This window comes from Apodemus sylvaticus, chromosome 15 (genome assembly GCF_947179515.1).
Source record: "Apodemus sylvaticus chromosome 15, mApoSyl1.1, whole genome shotgun sequence".
Taxonomy (NCBI): Eukaryota; Metazoa; Chordata; class Mammalia; order Rodentia; family Muridae; genus Apodemus; species Apodemus sylvaticus.
This window is the reverse complement of record NC_067486.1, coordinates 53,986,618-54,000,672: the sequence shown is the minus strand read 5'-3', so window position 1 is coordinate 54,000,672 and position 14,055 is coordinate 53,986,618. Positions and strand designations below refer to the sequence as shown.

The 14,055-nt window shown below is 39.6% G+C and overlaps 1 protein-coding gene across 5 annotated transcripts in view; it reads right to left on the bottom strand.

Annotated features, from left to right (window-relative positions):
• The window catches only part of Cd96 (CD96 molecule), an 89,917-nt gene extending 81,119 nt beyond the window's left edge, over nt 1-8,798 (bottom strand). For 3 of the 5 annotated variants that reach the window (XM_052158538.1, XM_052158540.1, XM_052158539.1), the window contains exons 1-2: nt 8,595-8,797; nt 6,092-6,445 (exon numbers count right to left, since the gene is read on the bottom strand). In XM_052158538.1, the coding sequence (XP_052014498.1) occupies nt 6,092-6,445; nt 8,595-8,655 (415 nt within the window). In that variant the 5' untranslated portion in view covers nt 8,656-8,797. Of the gene's footprint in view, nt 1-6,091; nt 6,446-8,594 lie in introns of all 5 variants that reach the window. The other 2 variants (XM_052158535.1, XM_052158537.1) reach the window with 1 other exon arrangement.
• Nucleotides 8,799-14,055: the final 5,257 nt, after the last annotated feature.

Genomic DNA, 14,055 nt, shown 5'->3' with positions numbered 1-14,055 from the left:
TTCCTGCCTAAGTCAAACACATGAAATAGTACTTGAATGATCTCTGAACAATCTGGTCAGATTACAGTGTCCCCTAACACACAGTGAGTGAGTCGCACATTCTGAAAACCAAAGTGTCATGCTTGGCAGTGCTTTGACTGTCAATGGTCGCATATGCGATATATCATCAGATATTAGGGATGACCTACTTAAACATGGCTGTGGTCTGGACAGTGCTCTCCATCCAACTCTTTGCCACTCTACTCAGAGTTACCTTCAGCAATATATTCAACTACTAAAAATCTGAATATGATGTGATAGTCTACCTAAGTGACCCAAAAACTCCACTAGAGAATTCCTACAGCTGATAAACAACTTCAGCAAAGTGGCAGGTTATAAAATCAACTCAAGCAAATCAGTGGCCTTCCTATACTCAAAGGATAAGCAGGCTGAGAAAGAAATTAGGGAAATTACCCCCTTCACAATAGCCACAAACAGTATAAAGTATCTTGGGGTGACTCTTACCAAACATGTGAAAGATCTGTATGACAAGAACTTCAAGACTCTGAAGAAGGAAATGGAAGAAGACCTCAAAAAATGGGAAAACCTCCCATGCTCATGGATCGGTAGAATCAATATAGTTAAAATGGCCATTTTGCCAAAAGCACTATACAGATTCAATGCAATACCCATCAAAATCCCAACTCAATTCTTCACAGAGTTAGAAAGAGCAATTATCAAATTCATCTGGAACAACAAAAAACCCAGGATAGCTAAAACTATTCTCAGCAACAAAAGAAAATCTGGGGGAATCAGTATCCCTGACCTCAAGCAATACTACAGAGCAATAGTGTTAAAAACTGCATGGTATTGGTACAGTGACAGGCAGGAGGATCAATGGAACAGGATTGAAGATCCAGAAATGAACCCACACACCTATGGCCACTTGATCCTCGACAAAGAGGTGTAATTATTTTTAGAATCCCATGGTTGATGCAGTCCCTGAACCACATAGCCTGTGCATAGCCTGTTTGCTAATGTTAATTTCTTACTCTTCCATCTCTTAGTTCATAACTGTTCCAAGGGATGGGAGGGCTCTAAGAAGTCTTTCCTGAATTCCCCCAGGACACCTTTCATGCAGTGCCTACTTCCTCCCTGCACCAGAACTCCTCCCTGTTGCTGTTTAATATTCAATTTATATCTGTTCCTTCTACTGGGCATGGAGATGCTGCAGGACAGGGCATCTTGTCTGCATCCCATATTACCACATCTAACCCAGAGTCCCTTGTACTCAGCAATATGATCTCTAAAAAACTGTGTGCTGGACAACGACTGTGCACAAGATATTGATGAAGGTCAGTATTCAGGTTAAATGACAAATTAATCCACAGAGAGATTAACCGCATAGGTAAGACTTAGCATATCAATATTGAAGTTTCTTCTTTTATTGACATTTTTATATTTTAAAAGGAAAATGGTGATAAACTTAGAATTCACAATGCTGTATCTCTTGGCTAGCAAGTTTTCATATGTTGCCACTATTTAGTGCCTGCCCCCATTTCTACCCTTTTAGGATCCTTCTCTCCTGAGTTCTGAAACTACTATGTGTTCATTTATTTTTCAATAATATTTTATTAATGATTTGTTAATATTAATGTAACAGTATCTGTTAATATTTAAATAAACTTAAAATGTTTTTGCAAATTTTATAGACACATAACAACATAGTGTCTTAATTATTTTCATTTCTCGTACCTCCTTGATCCACCTCCCACTTCCTTTCTCCTGTTTGTGCCCTCCTCAAAATTATTTTTCTAACTAAGAGTTCCATTTTTGCTACTCATATCTACATATAAGTGTGGGACCATTCACTGAAGCATCATCTTTGTACCAAGGCCCAGAATCTTAAAGAAAATTGACTCTTCCTTCTGTGGAAGCCATCACCTGTCAGCATCTTCTCAGCTAAGAGGGAGACCTTGCCCTGCTCTCTCCATGAATGCTGCATTGTTGACTGGTTTGATCTTGTGCAAGCAACTACAATTGTTCATCGCTTTGTTTCCAAGACTAGAATGTTCCCATCCATTCCAACATCACTCTGCTTTTTCTTGTGATGCTGGTGATAGAACTCAGTGCCTCCCACTAAGACACAATACCAAACTACCTTCTTCTGTTGTGTGTATTAGTGATGCATCTTTATCTACTTCTTTGTCTACCAATCTTGTATCTGGCAAGATTAACAACCTCTGGGCTTTGATTGCACTTTGGGAAATTAAACTGTGCTGTACTCTTATAATTCATTCTAATAACTACACTTTTCATATGTTAAAAAGCACTATCTGAAGAACTATAGACCAAGGAGCACTCAAATTTCTGAAATTAAGATTATTATAAACCAAGGACTAACTCAGGAAGAAACATATTAAATTGAAATGAAAATAAAGCAAATACCAAATTAATTATTCATCGTATTTCCATTTATATCCACAGCTTCTGCACATACTAAGATACACAGGGACAAAATATTATGAAAAGGGATCAGCTAGCTGCCTTTCTTCGTTGAGCCCTCAGGGGACACAGGAACAGGATTTAGACACTTCTCATTTTGTAAATGACAAGAAAGAATGACTCTGATGACAAGAGAAAGGAAACAGGAAGAGGTACACCTCCGAGTCTCTTAGTCTCTCCTGTATTGCTTCAGTTTACACTTGTTCATGTTCTTCATATGTTTTTTACATGTGTGGTTTGCTTACTCATCTGGCTTAGAAACGTTACTGTCTTGCAGAAGTTCAACAGGAACATGATTCAATGGCTAAGGCTACAGTGGAAAGATAACATGCCATTGGGTGGGACTTGCTCACACAGTCAGAGAACAGACACTTCCCCTACTCCTCTAATAATTCCTCGGCTCTGCTTTAAGCCTTGGTTTTTGTATCCATTTGTTTCTTCTCTTCTTTGTTTTTATTTTGTAATAAATTGCGATCCATTTGTACTGGGTACTTAATACTAACAGTCTCTCTTTAACACTGTTGTTTCCCATCTCATCTGGGGGATCAACAGCAAAAACTCAGAAAGAAGACTGGAAAATTTCTAACCACAGAAAAGATAAATATGGTACTGATTCTCCACCTGTTTCCAGTTTCAGTGCTTACAAACTTAACTACCTTGTATTGCTCTCTCTTTTATTAAAGTCAATGTTATTCATTTCTGAATAATACTTCTTTTCCATTCTTGCCTTAATTGGAACCATAATATATTGTCTCTGTTATATCATATATGCCAATTGTCCAGCAGATGGATAGTGGTAGTTTTTTAGGTTCAGGGATGGCACATACAACCATGTGACCACTTCTCAATGGAGTATTGATCAGATCCTCAGAGTTGTGATAGCATAATCTATTGGTGCTGGCACAATATATCAAAACTATGTCTAAATCTAAAATCAAGGTTTACTTTTGTTAATGTCTGACAATATCTCATTGGATTCCAAGTTAGACTACTGTACAAAGAAAAATTTAAATCTTTTTAATAAGAATTGCTCCACTATGTTCATAGTAGCCTTATGTGTCACAGCCAGAAGCTGGAAAGAACCCAGATGTCCCTCAGTGGAGGAATGGATACAGAAAACATGGTGTATTTACACAATGGAGTACTACTCAGCAATTAAACACAATGAATTCATGACATTTTTAGGCAAATGGTTGGAACTGGAAAATATCATTCTAAGTGAGGTAACCCAATCACAAAAGAACACACATGGAATGCGATCACTGATAAGTGGATATTAGCTCAGAAGCTCTGAATACTCAAGACACAACTCACATATCAAATGATTCCCAAGAAGGAGAGGGCCCTGGTCCTGGAAAGGCTTGATGCAGCATTGTAGGTGATTACCAGGACAGAGAAGTGGGAGGGGGTTGATTGGGGAATGGACAGAGGGAAAAGGGCTTATGGGACTTATGGGGAGGGGGAAACTAGGAAAGGGGAAATCATTTAGAATATAAACAAAGAATATAGAAAAAATAATAAAATATTTAAAAAAAGAAAAATAAAGTTACTTCCTGTATTACTACTACCACTACCACCACCACCACCACCACCACCACTACTACCACCCACCATTTGCAAAACTCCTACCTTATTTTGAATATTTATTTATTTATTCTTTTTTATGTATATGAATGTTTGCCTGCACATACATATGTGTGCCTGGTACCTGAGGAGGTCAGAAGAAAGCATCAGGTCCTCTAAAACTAGCTGGCTGTAAGCCATCATATGGATGATTTGTCAATTGATCTGAAGTTGATTTTTGCTCCATTTGGTGGAATCTTACCTTACCCTGGAAATTGAACTCAGGTCCTCTGCAAGACAAACAAAAGCTTTCAACTGCTGACATTTCTATAGCTCATACCTTTTAATAGAAACTGCATAGAAACTGCAGTAAGTGCTTTTCACAGATGACCTTACTTAATTATCAAGATAATGGTATCCATGAAGGAAGGTCTATAGTAATTTACATTTGTTATATAAGAAACCAATAGCTTAGAAACCTGAAATGATTGTATAGTGGGACTGAATAATGTCTATAGTAAGTGGCACATCCAGTTCACTGCTGACTACCTGAATCCAAAGTACTTATAGCTAAGTGTAGCTTTCAAAAGGTCTTACTTTATTTTAACCATACTCCACCTATGCCATTGTCAAATGATCTGAAGTTGTTGTCTTTTGCTCTGTTTGCTGGCATCCTACCTTACTCTGAGATTATCTGAACATTGTTGCCTTGGAGCAGCGAGAGTTAGACATGGAGAGACGTTTAGAAACCCATACCTGCTGTTTATCAGGGTAGCTACAGTCCTCCTTTTCTGAGCTAATTTTTGTTGATCTTTTATCATATTACCAGGCTATTTCCCCTCTGAGTTTCAAACATTTAATTTTTAATACACTTTCCATTTGCTGGTTTTTAATGTCATTTGTTCCCGTTAGTAGGAATAGAAATCACTTTACCATAGAACTGGGTCATGTAGAACAGATATTACCAGGATAATTTCCAAAACAGATTCAGAGAACTTACAAGACAGGCCCCAAGTCAACTTCATTTCTAGGCAGAAGGGGTGTAGAGCTTAAATTCAGGGCTCCATCATGAATGCAGGTCCTTGAAACCTGACCAGTCTGAATATTCTTGAATGCTCAGGAGCTTTGATTGCCCGTTTCCCTGCCCTCTAGTAAATATCCAGATTCATCCTTGAAAATTCACTCAATAAGTCACTCTACTTCCTACACCTTGTATCCCAGCTACTGGCACTACTATGCAGCTGTGCACAGCACAAGTCAAAGGTTGACTTCTAAGTGTCTTCTTTCTTCACTCAAGGATGTCCTGCATCCACTCTATGATCAAGTCATGTGCATTCTATACTCAATATGTAAAATGTATATGTTCCCTTTCATATCTACCAGATTGCCATTACATTTCCTCTGGACAGCCAGAATTGATCTTCTAATCTGTTCCCATTATCTTATCCTTGTCCACTGTAAGAACATTCTCCTACTGAAGCCAGGCTCATCTCTTTATAACATGAACACAAGCTACAAATGCCATCTTAACCTCTTATTGAAAATTGTTATTTCTTTTTATGACTCTTAAGTAGAAGTCATAGCCTTGACCATAGCCAACAAAGTCTGGCAAGATCTCATCCTCACTGTGTCTCTACTGTACCCCTACTTGCATATTCCCATTTTCTTAAACTTTGCAAAACATTTCCCATGTATGTCCCCAACCATTTCTAGGTCACTCACAACCCCTACTTCTTCTAGATTGCAGTAATGACTACTCATTCCTCATTCTTCAATTTAGGGGTTCCTTTCTTAATAACCATTTCCCTGGACTCTGCTATGCTCTCAACTATTGTTCTTGCTATTAACACTCACCACCGTTACGACTTTACATTTATCTGTAGCATTGGCTGATCTACTTCCCTTATCAGACAGTGCTTCTTTCTGCTAAGTTTGTGTGTGTTCAACACCAAATGTAGAACATGGTTGCTGTCTTTGTGTATTTCCTAATGAATGATAAGTACATGAAAGCAGAGAAGCCCTTCCCTGGGAAGGTTATACTCACAGGGTTCCACAATGAGGTTGTAGACTATAGTCTTGATGCCTTCTGGATACAGAGTAAAGCTGCACTCATACTTTCCACTGAGGGTGGAAGAGATATTCCTTAAGTACAGAGTCCAATTTGTTACACCCTTCGGAGTTTCTATGACAGCCACTTGTGAGTCACAGGCATGACCCTGCCTACAGTGGAAGCCATATTGGGGATGATAAAGAGCAATCATGTCAGTCTTATCTGTGACCCTGGACCATTGCATCTGTACCAAGAAGTCTTTCTCCTTTGTTTGGCAGGTCAAGTTGACGTCAGAACCAGGTAAAGCATACACGTTATCCCCAGCATTGAATAACTCTTCCCATACTCCTAGAAAGGAAAGATAGGAAAGATGTGAATAATCAGTTTGCACTATTCCCCTGGAGTGCCCCTCCAGGTTGTGTTCTCTCTCTCTCTCTCTCTCTCTCTCTCTCTCTCTCTCTCTCTCTCTCTCTCTCTCTCTCTCTCTCTTTCTCTCTCTCTCTCTTTCCCTCTCCCTCTCCCTCTCTCTCCCCCCCCTCTCTCTCTCTCTCTTTCTCTCTCCTTCCCTGTGTGTGTGTGTTGTAAGATAAACAGAGGCAACTATTGACACATGCATATTTCTGTGTATTGGTCCTTCGAAAAAGTAACTGAAGGTCTTGGACTATGGATAAAATTAAGTGTCTTTGAAGACTGAATTATATTATGTTTTTACCTATATGGAGTATCTGTCTGCATGTGAATATGAATGCAAATGCCCACAGATCCTCCAGGAACTGGAATAACAACTAGGTATGAATTGCCAGATGTGGGTACTAGGAACCAAACTCTATAAGAGTAGCAAGTGCTCTTAATTGCTGGACTCCCTCTTCAGTTCCATAACTTAAGTCTGTTTAAAGACAGAAGTGCCCCAGCAAGCTTAGCATGAAGTTGTTAATACCCATGAATATTGTTAGCCTTTCTGCATCAACATCTATAATAACTAGTCTAAGTACAATAGTTTTCTTTTCAAACTTTATTTATTTGCAAGTTCTTTATAATAAAGTGGCTTTTGTTTTAAAATACTATGTGTTTACCAGAGGCTTTTACATGTGCTATCTTTTTAATCTTCATGCTTCCTAAGATAATATTGTTATGCTCTCGTATCAAAAAAAGGAAAGAAAAGCAGCGCGAAATGAAATAGAGCATTTAGAGATGCATTCCCTTAAGAGAAGATGAATTCTCTTCACAATTAGTCACATCTGCAGTTTTCCTTTCACATTAACGTCATGACGCCGCCAAACTGCTTCTTACATTCAGTCCAGCTGAGTAGAATAAAAAACTTGACATTCTCTCTGAGGATGAAGGAACTGTCATCTCCATGTAGTTACATCTCCCAAGGAGAAAAGAGCAGGTGCCTCAGGTAGATGTTCCCTAGGGTAACATCTCTAACCATCTCATGAAACACTAGATATAAAAGATTCTCCCATCAGCAACCTGACTGCATGGTACAGACCACTCAAAATTTGTTCAGCACTGAGCCTTTGATATGTCTTCAGAAATGTTTCTGATACCCTTTTAGAATTTACCATTACAGAAATAGTGCATTATTGTGGCAAGTTCCCCAGAGCTCACAAAGGGAATGAATAAAAAGACGACAAGTGGCTAAGAAGAAACAAAGGCACTTGATGGATAGAACTTGTTATACATTTGTGGAGGCACAAAGTTTGTGTAGACAGAGGTTACACATGTGAAGGTAACTCTCAGGAGTGATCCTTCAATAACATGCCCCTGAGCCTATCTAGATCACCAGTTCCAATGCGTCTTTGATTCAGAAACTCTTACGATCTTCACAGCCATACATAGCTCATTCTTTAGAAACCCAGGCTTTCAGCACTAATCAGTACACAGTACTAATGTATTGTGTTGTTCAGAACTAAGTTTTTCTCCTTCCATTTTGAAATGGGCCTTTTAGGTTCTGTTTTCCATGGTCATAAAGGACTCCACTTGGCTTTGTAAGGTACTCCTTGTATGTGAAAGAGTTAGCCTTAACATAAATCCAACCACTAATGGCGTTAGTATTAGGGAGGAGAGACCCTTGTTAATTTGAAATGAGATGCTTAAGAGAGGATTAAAAGCTGAACAAAGTTTTCTGTCCATGGACATGATTGTAGGGTGTCTTAATTTTCTGCAGTTGTCTTTGCGATCCAGGAACATTTTTCTCTCTAATACACACAATTTCCCCATAACTCAATGGAGATGCTTTGAAGAGGAGAAATGGTAAAGAGAGGCCAGAGCAATGGTACTAACCTTTGTTCCCTTCTTAGGTTTAGGGCTCGTTAGGAATCCTGTATCGACTCTAGCATCTTTCCCGTAGCTGCCACTTAACTAGCTAACTGACAACCTTAGCAACAGCGTGTCCTTTAGTGATCAACTCCTGCAGCAGTCTTGAAGCATTTCAAAAGGAGCAAAGGGTCCTAAAGCAGCCATCTGAAAAGACCAGAGTGAGCAGAAGTCTTACCCCTGAAAAACTGTATCTGGATGATGGCGTAAACAACACAGTATGTCCATTTTCTCCCCATTGTCTCCTGAAGAGCTCACGCCAGCATTGCTGTAATGATCACAGGAGGCAATTGCTGTCTCTAGCTAAGCAAACTCTAGCCACCCTATTCGTGCTCAAAAACCTCAACTCTACCACAAGGCTGGGGCTGTTGATCGCTTGGCAAGTCCCCAGGAAATGAAATGCAGACAGGAAAGTAGTGTGGTTCAGGGCTAAGTATAACCTTCACAAGAACAATGTGAAAACTGTTCTCTGAAACCTTGCGCCTGTCTCACCTTTAGAAGACGTTTCCCTATCCCAAGATTCTCTCCTTCAGTCTCTTTGTCAGTCAAGCTGCTTCTAAAATCGAAACAAAGGAAATCGTGCAGAGCAGTCCCTGTGTGCTTTTTATGCATTTCCTTTCAAGTACACAAAGTCATTTAGCAAACACGAGCTTGCTGCCTCTCTCGTAATAGCTTTTCAGTCCAATCATAAGATATATTTTCTTTCCTGAATAGCCCCAGGGTGAAAGAACAATGGTTAACATATTTGATTTTAATAAAACCTGAAGAATAAGAGGGAGTAACATCAGCTATCCAACTGAATCCATTGTCTAGTTTCCTGTAGGTAGATTCACATTTCTGTGGAAGGGAGATATGACGGGTTCTTTCCTACCCCTTGTCCTTGTCAGGTCAAGGGGCCTTTTTAGGTGAAGATCTAAGCGCTTTATCTGGCTAAGCCAAAAACCATACAGAACTAGCTCTACAGGGTATCAGTGGGTATGGTAAGTCAGGTGGTCCTGATAATTTTTCTAGGGAGGGTCAGCAGTTCAGATCCTTGAAGGGCAGACAGGAAGTGATGTAACTGCTCAGGGTACCTTTCTTCCTCCCAGCTTGGAATTCTGGTAAGTCAGTGCTCTGACTTAATAAAGCCTGCCAGGGCATGTGTTAGAAAGATTCTGATCTGAGACTTGGTGTCCCTGTGAAATGAAGACTGATTATATACTTAGAGAGGAACTAGTCATCTCTTACTACATCTGTCATAAAAAACCAATAAAAACCCAAATTTACTGAATTCTTACTTGGAGTACTTAGACTCTTATTGCATTAAAATGAGGAAATTAAAAAAAAAGAGAGAGAGAGCAAGAGAATGGCTCACTAAAACAAGAGAGTGTGATTTTCATAGCTAGCGGTTCCCTTTTAACAGAATCCCTGCCTCTTGCTCAGGTGGTTTATTACAGGCACGTATAGGTGGCTGCTGACCCAATCTGTCTTAGCTAGCAATTTATTTGACTCATGGTTCATGATTCTAATACTCAGGAATCTCTGTGGCCTGAACCCATTAGATTTAACCAGTTTTTCCTTGGGATCCATCTTGACTCTTAGAGAAGACAATTCTCTAAGAATATGAGTGGCATACGAGTTGAATGCATCTGGTATTCTGAAGAGGCAAGACCCAAGTGGCAGCCCCTCCATGGCTGTCTGCTTGCAGCAGGTGGCAGCAGCAGCCTGCAGACCAGAATAGCTATCCCAGGTGGTGGGAATGGCCCCCACAGCTTTTCTGTCTTGGTAATATTTTCTAAAGGCCCTTTCAGCAGGGGGATAGGTATTCTCTGTACTTAAAAATAACTCTTCTATGAAGCCATATCAATCTTTCCTATTATCCTCTCTGCTCACCAAATCCCAAACCGCACTGCCTTTCTTCTGCCTTATATCCCAGCCTGCTGCATATGAAACAGAAGCCGTCAGTTTCACAATGTGAAGAGCAACCTTGAACTTCCTGAACTTCAGAGACAAATGCAATTATTTACAAGGGGAGCTGGAGCACACACGCATTCATTTCTGCTAGCGAAGCAAGCCAGGACTGTATTTGGACAATGTTTTTAAACAGTCTATGTAAATTACTCAATTGGAAGAAGATGCCTTGAGCAATGGAAAGGTGACCAAGAGGTAAACTCGTTTTTTGTGGTTTCTACGGTGATCAACTCAAATATAACTAGATATCTTTTTTTCCTACTCACATAAATTATTTGAAGTGTTATACTTTTGTGAGCACTTCCCAGTGTGCTTGAAAACACAGCACTTAAGAATTTGGTTAATTAAAAAACATTTATTGTGACCTTTCAGGAGTCACTAAAGACAAACACCTCTAGGCCATTTTAAATATAATGGAAAATCATGGGCTTTCTTCTCAAGAAACTTGACATTCTCCTTGACATTCATCTCTGGAAAGAGCATCCTTGTGTGTCACAAAATGAAACAAACAAACCAACCTAAAGTTACACCCAGGTAATAATTAACTCTGCCCGAGAGACGAAGGACATGCAGGGGGAAAGGGGAAGAGGCCTAGGGAGGAAGTGGGCTGGATCATCTCAAGTATGAAATCTGAACTTGGCCTGATGTTACAGAAGAAATCTTGGAGGAAACTGCTTGAGTGAGTTATTCCAGGCAGAGGAAGTAGGAGACGCCATCACTTGGGAGTGCTGAAGTTCAAGGCAGATGCTCTCTCTCTCTCTCTCTCTCTCTCTCTCTCTCTCTCTCTCTCTCTGTCTGTCTCTCTCTCTCTCTCTGTCTCTCTCTCTCTCTGTCTCTCTCTCTGTCTCTCTCTCTTTCTCTCTCTCTCTTTCTCTCCCTCTCTCTCTGTCTCTGCCTCTCTGTCTCTCTCTCTTTCTCTCTCCCCCCTCTCTGTCTCTATGTCTCTGTCTCTCTGTCTCTCTCTCTCTTTCTCTCTCCCCCTCTGTCTCTCTGTCTCTCTGTCTCTCTGTCTCTCTGTCTCTCTGTCTCTCTGTTTTTCTCTCTCTCTCTCTCTCTCCTCTCTCTCTCTCTCTCTCTCTCTCTCTCTGTGTGTGTGTGTGTGTGAGGGGATGTGTGTAAGCTGTTTGAGGACAGTAGCTGGATGAGAAACAGCTACGAAGAGGCAAGTTTGGAATGCAGAGAACTTTCAAGTCCAGGCTATGGAGCTTGGCTTCTCTTCTCCACTTGGGAATTAACAAAGGTCTGGTTTTGTTGTTGTGTGTTTGTTTGTTTTCCCAGAATCTGCATGATGTGATACTGCTTTAACACAAAGAAGCATTTAAAAAGATGAACAGGATGAGTGTGTAGGCATGTTGAAGGAATGAAAGGTAAAAAGGGAGAATGCATTGAGTTTGTGTAAGACCGGTTTCTCCAATAGTCAGGCATAGGTAGAGGAAGAACTCAAAGAACGTCAGCCCTCAATGCCGAAGCATTTGCTACTGAGAGATTAAGAGAGATGGAGAGTCATTGCGTTCAGTTGTGTTCCCACTGGTGACCTCACTGAGCACCAATAGATAGGTCCCACATAGATGGTCTTGGTTAAATATGGGTCACAGAACAAAACCAAACTCATGAATTTGGGAAAAGAACAGGTATGGAGGAGGAGTTGATGGGAATGGGAAGCCGATATAAGAAGGGGAGAGAATATTCAGAATATTTTGTATACATGTATAAAACTGTCAAAGAACATAATCAATTATTCTGATTTTTAAAAAAAAGGGGGGGGGGCAGAAGACCTGTTTAGAATTTCTGTTATCCTTGGCACTGTAGGAAGGTGCCTGGTTGGCAATGCTCTCCACACTGTAAGGGCAATGCAGCCTTTACCAAGAAAGGAGACATAGAGTGTGTATGATAAGCCCCCCTGATTGCTCTATCCACAGTACTCAGAACAGACATGGGTCTGAAATGGGTCCTATATGAATAATTTTCAGTAAAATTCTAAGACAATGCCCTGTTTATTATCACAATATAGTATTCTCATTTCATGATGTCCACAATGTTGAAATAAGAACATGAAGGGAGGCCTAAAATTCAGACCAATCCTTCATGTTAGCATAGCGTGTGGCTCACAGTTCAGGTGTTTTCCAAGAATTCTCTTTCTCTACAGAAAACTGCCTTTCAAAGTCAATGCTTCCCCCATGAAAACACCCCACAGTTAGAAAGTGGATGGTAACAGGCAAAACACAGTGGCTTGGATACTTGCCTTGCTTACAGAAACTACAGAGCATCGGCTGCGCTCCTGGGGGACACGATAGTAAGGCTCTGTAGCACCTTTAATACAGAACAAGATCTCTTTGTGCTCCATCTTGCTTCCCTCGTTCACTTTTTCAAGTTACAGGAAGACATGGTGGCAGGACAGGAGACTAGCCTATCTCATCTGTGTTTGTTCAGGAAGCAGAGTGAACAGGAAGTAGTACTATGCTCTAAACACTCAAGACCCACCCTGGGTGACACACTTCCTCCATGAAGTTCCACCCCTAGCAGTTCTATAATCTTCCTAGACAGCAGCACCTATTTGGGGGGGGGGGGTAAAGTGTTCAGATACATGAGTTGGTATGGGGGAGTTTCCATTTAAACCAGAACAGTTGTTTCTCCAAGGGATGATCTAAGATAAGCCCTTACTTAAATAAACCAACAATAACCGAGCTAGCTCAGAGGCACTCCTGTTGGAGACCCACTCTTCCAAAATTACGAAGACGAAAGGGACCCTTCATTGTAAGAAGTTAAACACAAAAAGGGCAGACTGAAAGCTTTGCAGACTAGAAGTGATATTTAAAAAAAAATTAACAGAAGTGAAGATGGCTAACAGATATTGAGTAGTAATAGTAAGAAATTAAGCAAAACTCTGATCATGTTAGTATAATTTTAAATATATTTTTATTTTCACTTGGCACATAGTTCCATGTTAGTAGCACCCAGTGCAACACTTTAGTGCATATGGACAATTTGCAGTTACTAGATAAGGGTACACACAACCACTTTAGTGCATATGGACAATTTGCGATTACTAGATAAGGGTACACACAACCCTTATCTATCCCAACCACATATCATCTCTTTATATCTGAATCATTCAAAATCTGTGCTGGACATTTGGAAATATCCAATTAATTGCTGCCTACAATAGTTGTCCCTCTGTGTACAGAAGAAGAGAAGTTGCTGTTTTAATGTATCTCTACCTCTAGGTGTATTCATTGCCACCACTTCAGCTGTGTTCATAGTGAGTTTCATTTTTCACTTGTGAAAGTCTCAATTATTAAATTAATTAATTATTTAAAAATTGTCAATTTTTAAAATCATGCATATTTGTGGCTTACATGATACGATAATGTATATAATGTGGATTAATTGAATCATATAGCAAGCATTTGAATTTATTTAGACATTAATCATTTATGTACTAGAAATTTTACATTCAGTCATTTTGAAATATATTCCAAGATATTTTGCCTAAATATTGTCTTCTGTGTCAAAAACAAAAGCAGGGAGACTTTTTCTTAACTGAATTTTTATAGCACATTTATGAATTTCATTTTTCACTTTTATTAAAAATACATTCTTTTCTCATACAATTATAGTTTTATTATATATTTTATCAATATACATTTATACATTTATACAATTATACACAGATTATACAGATATATACA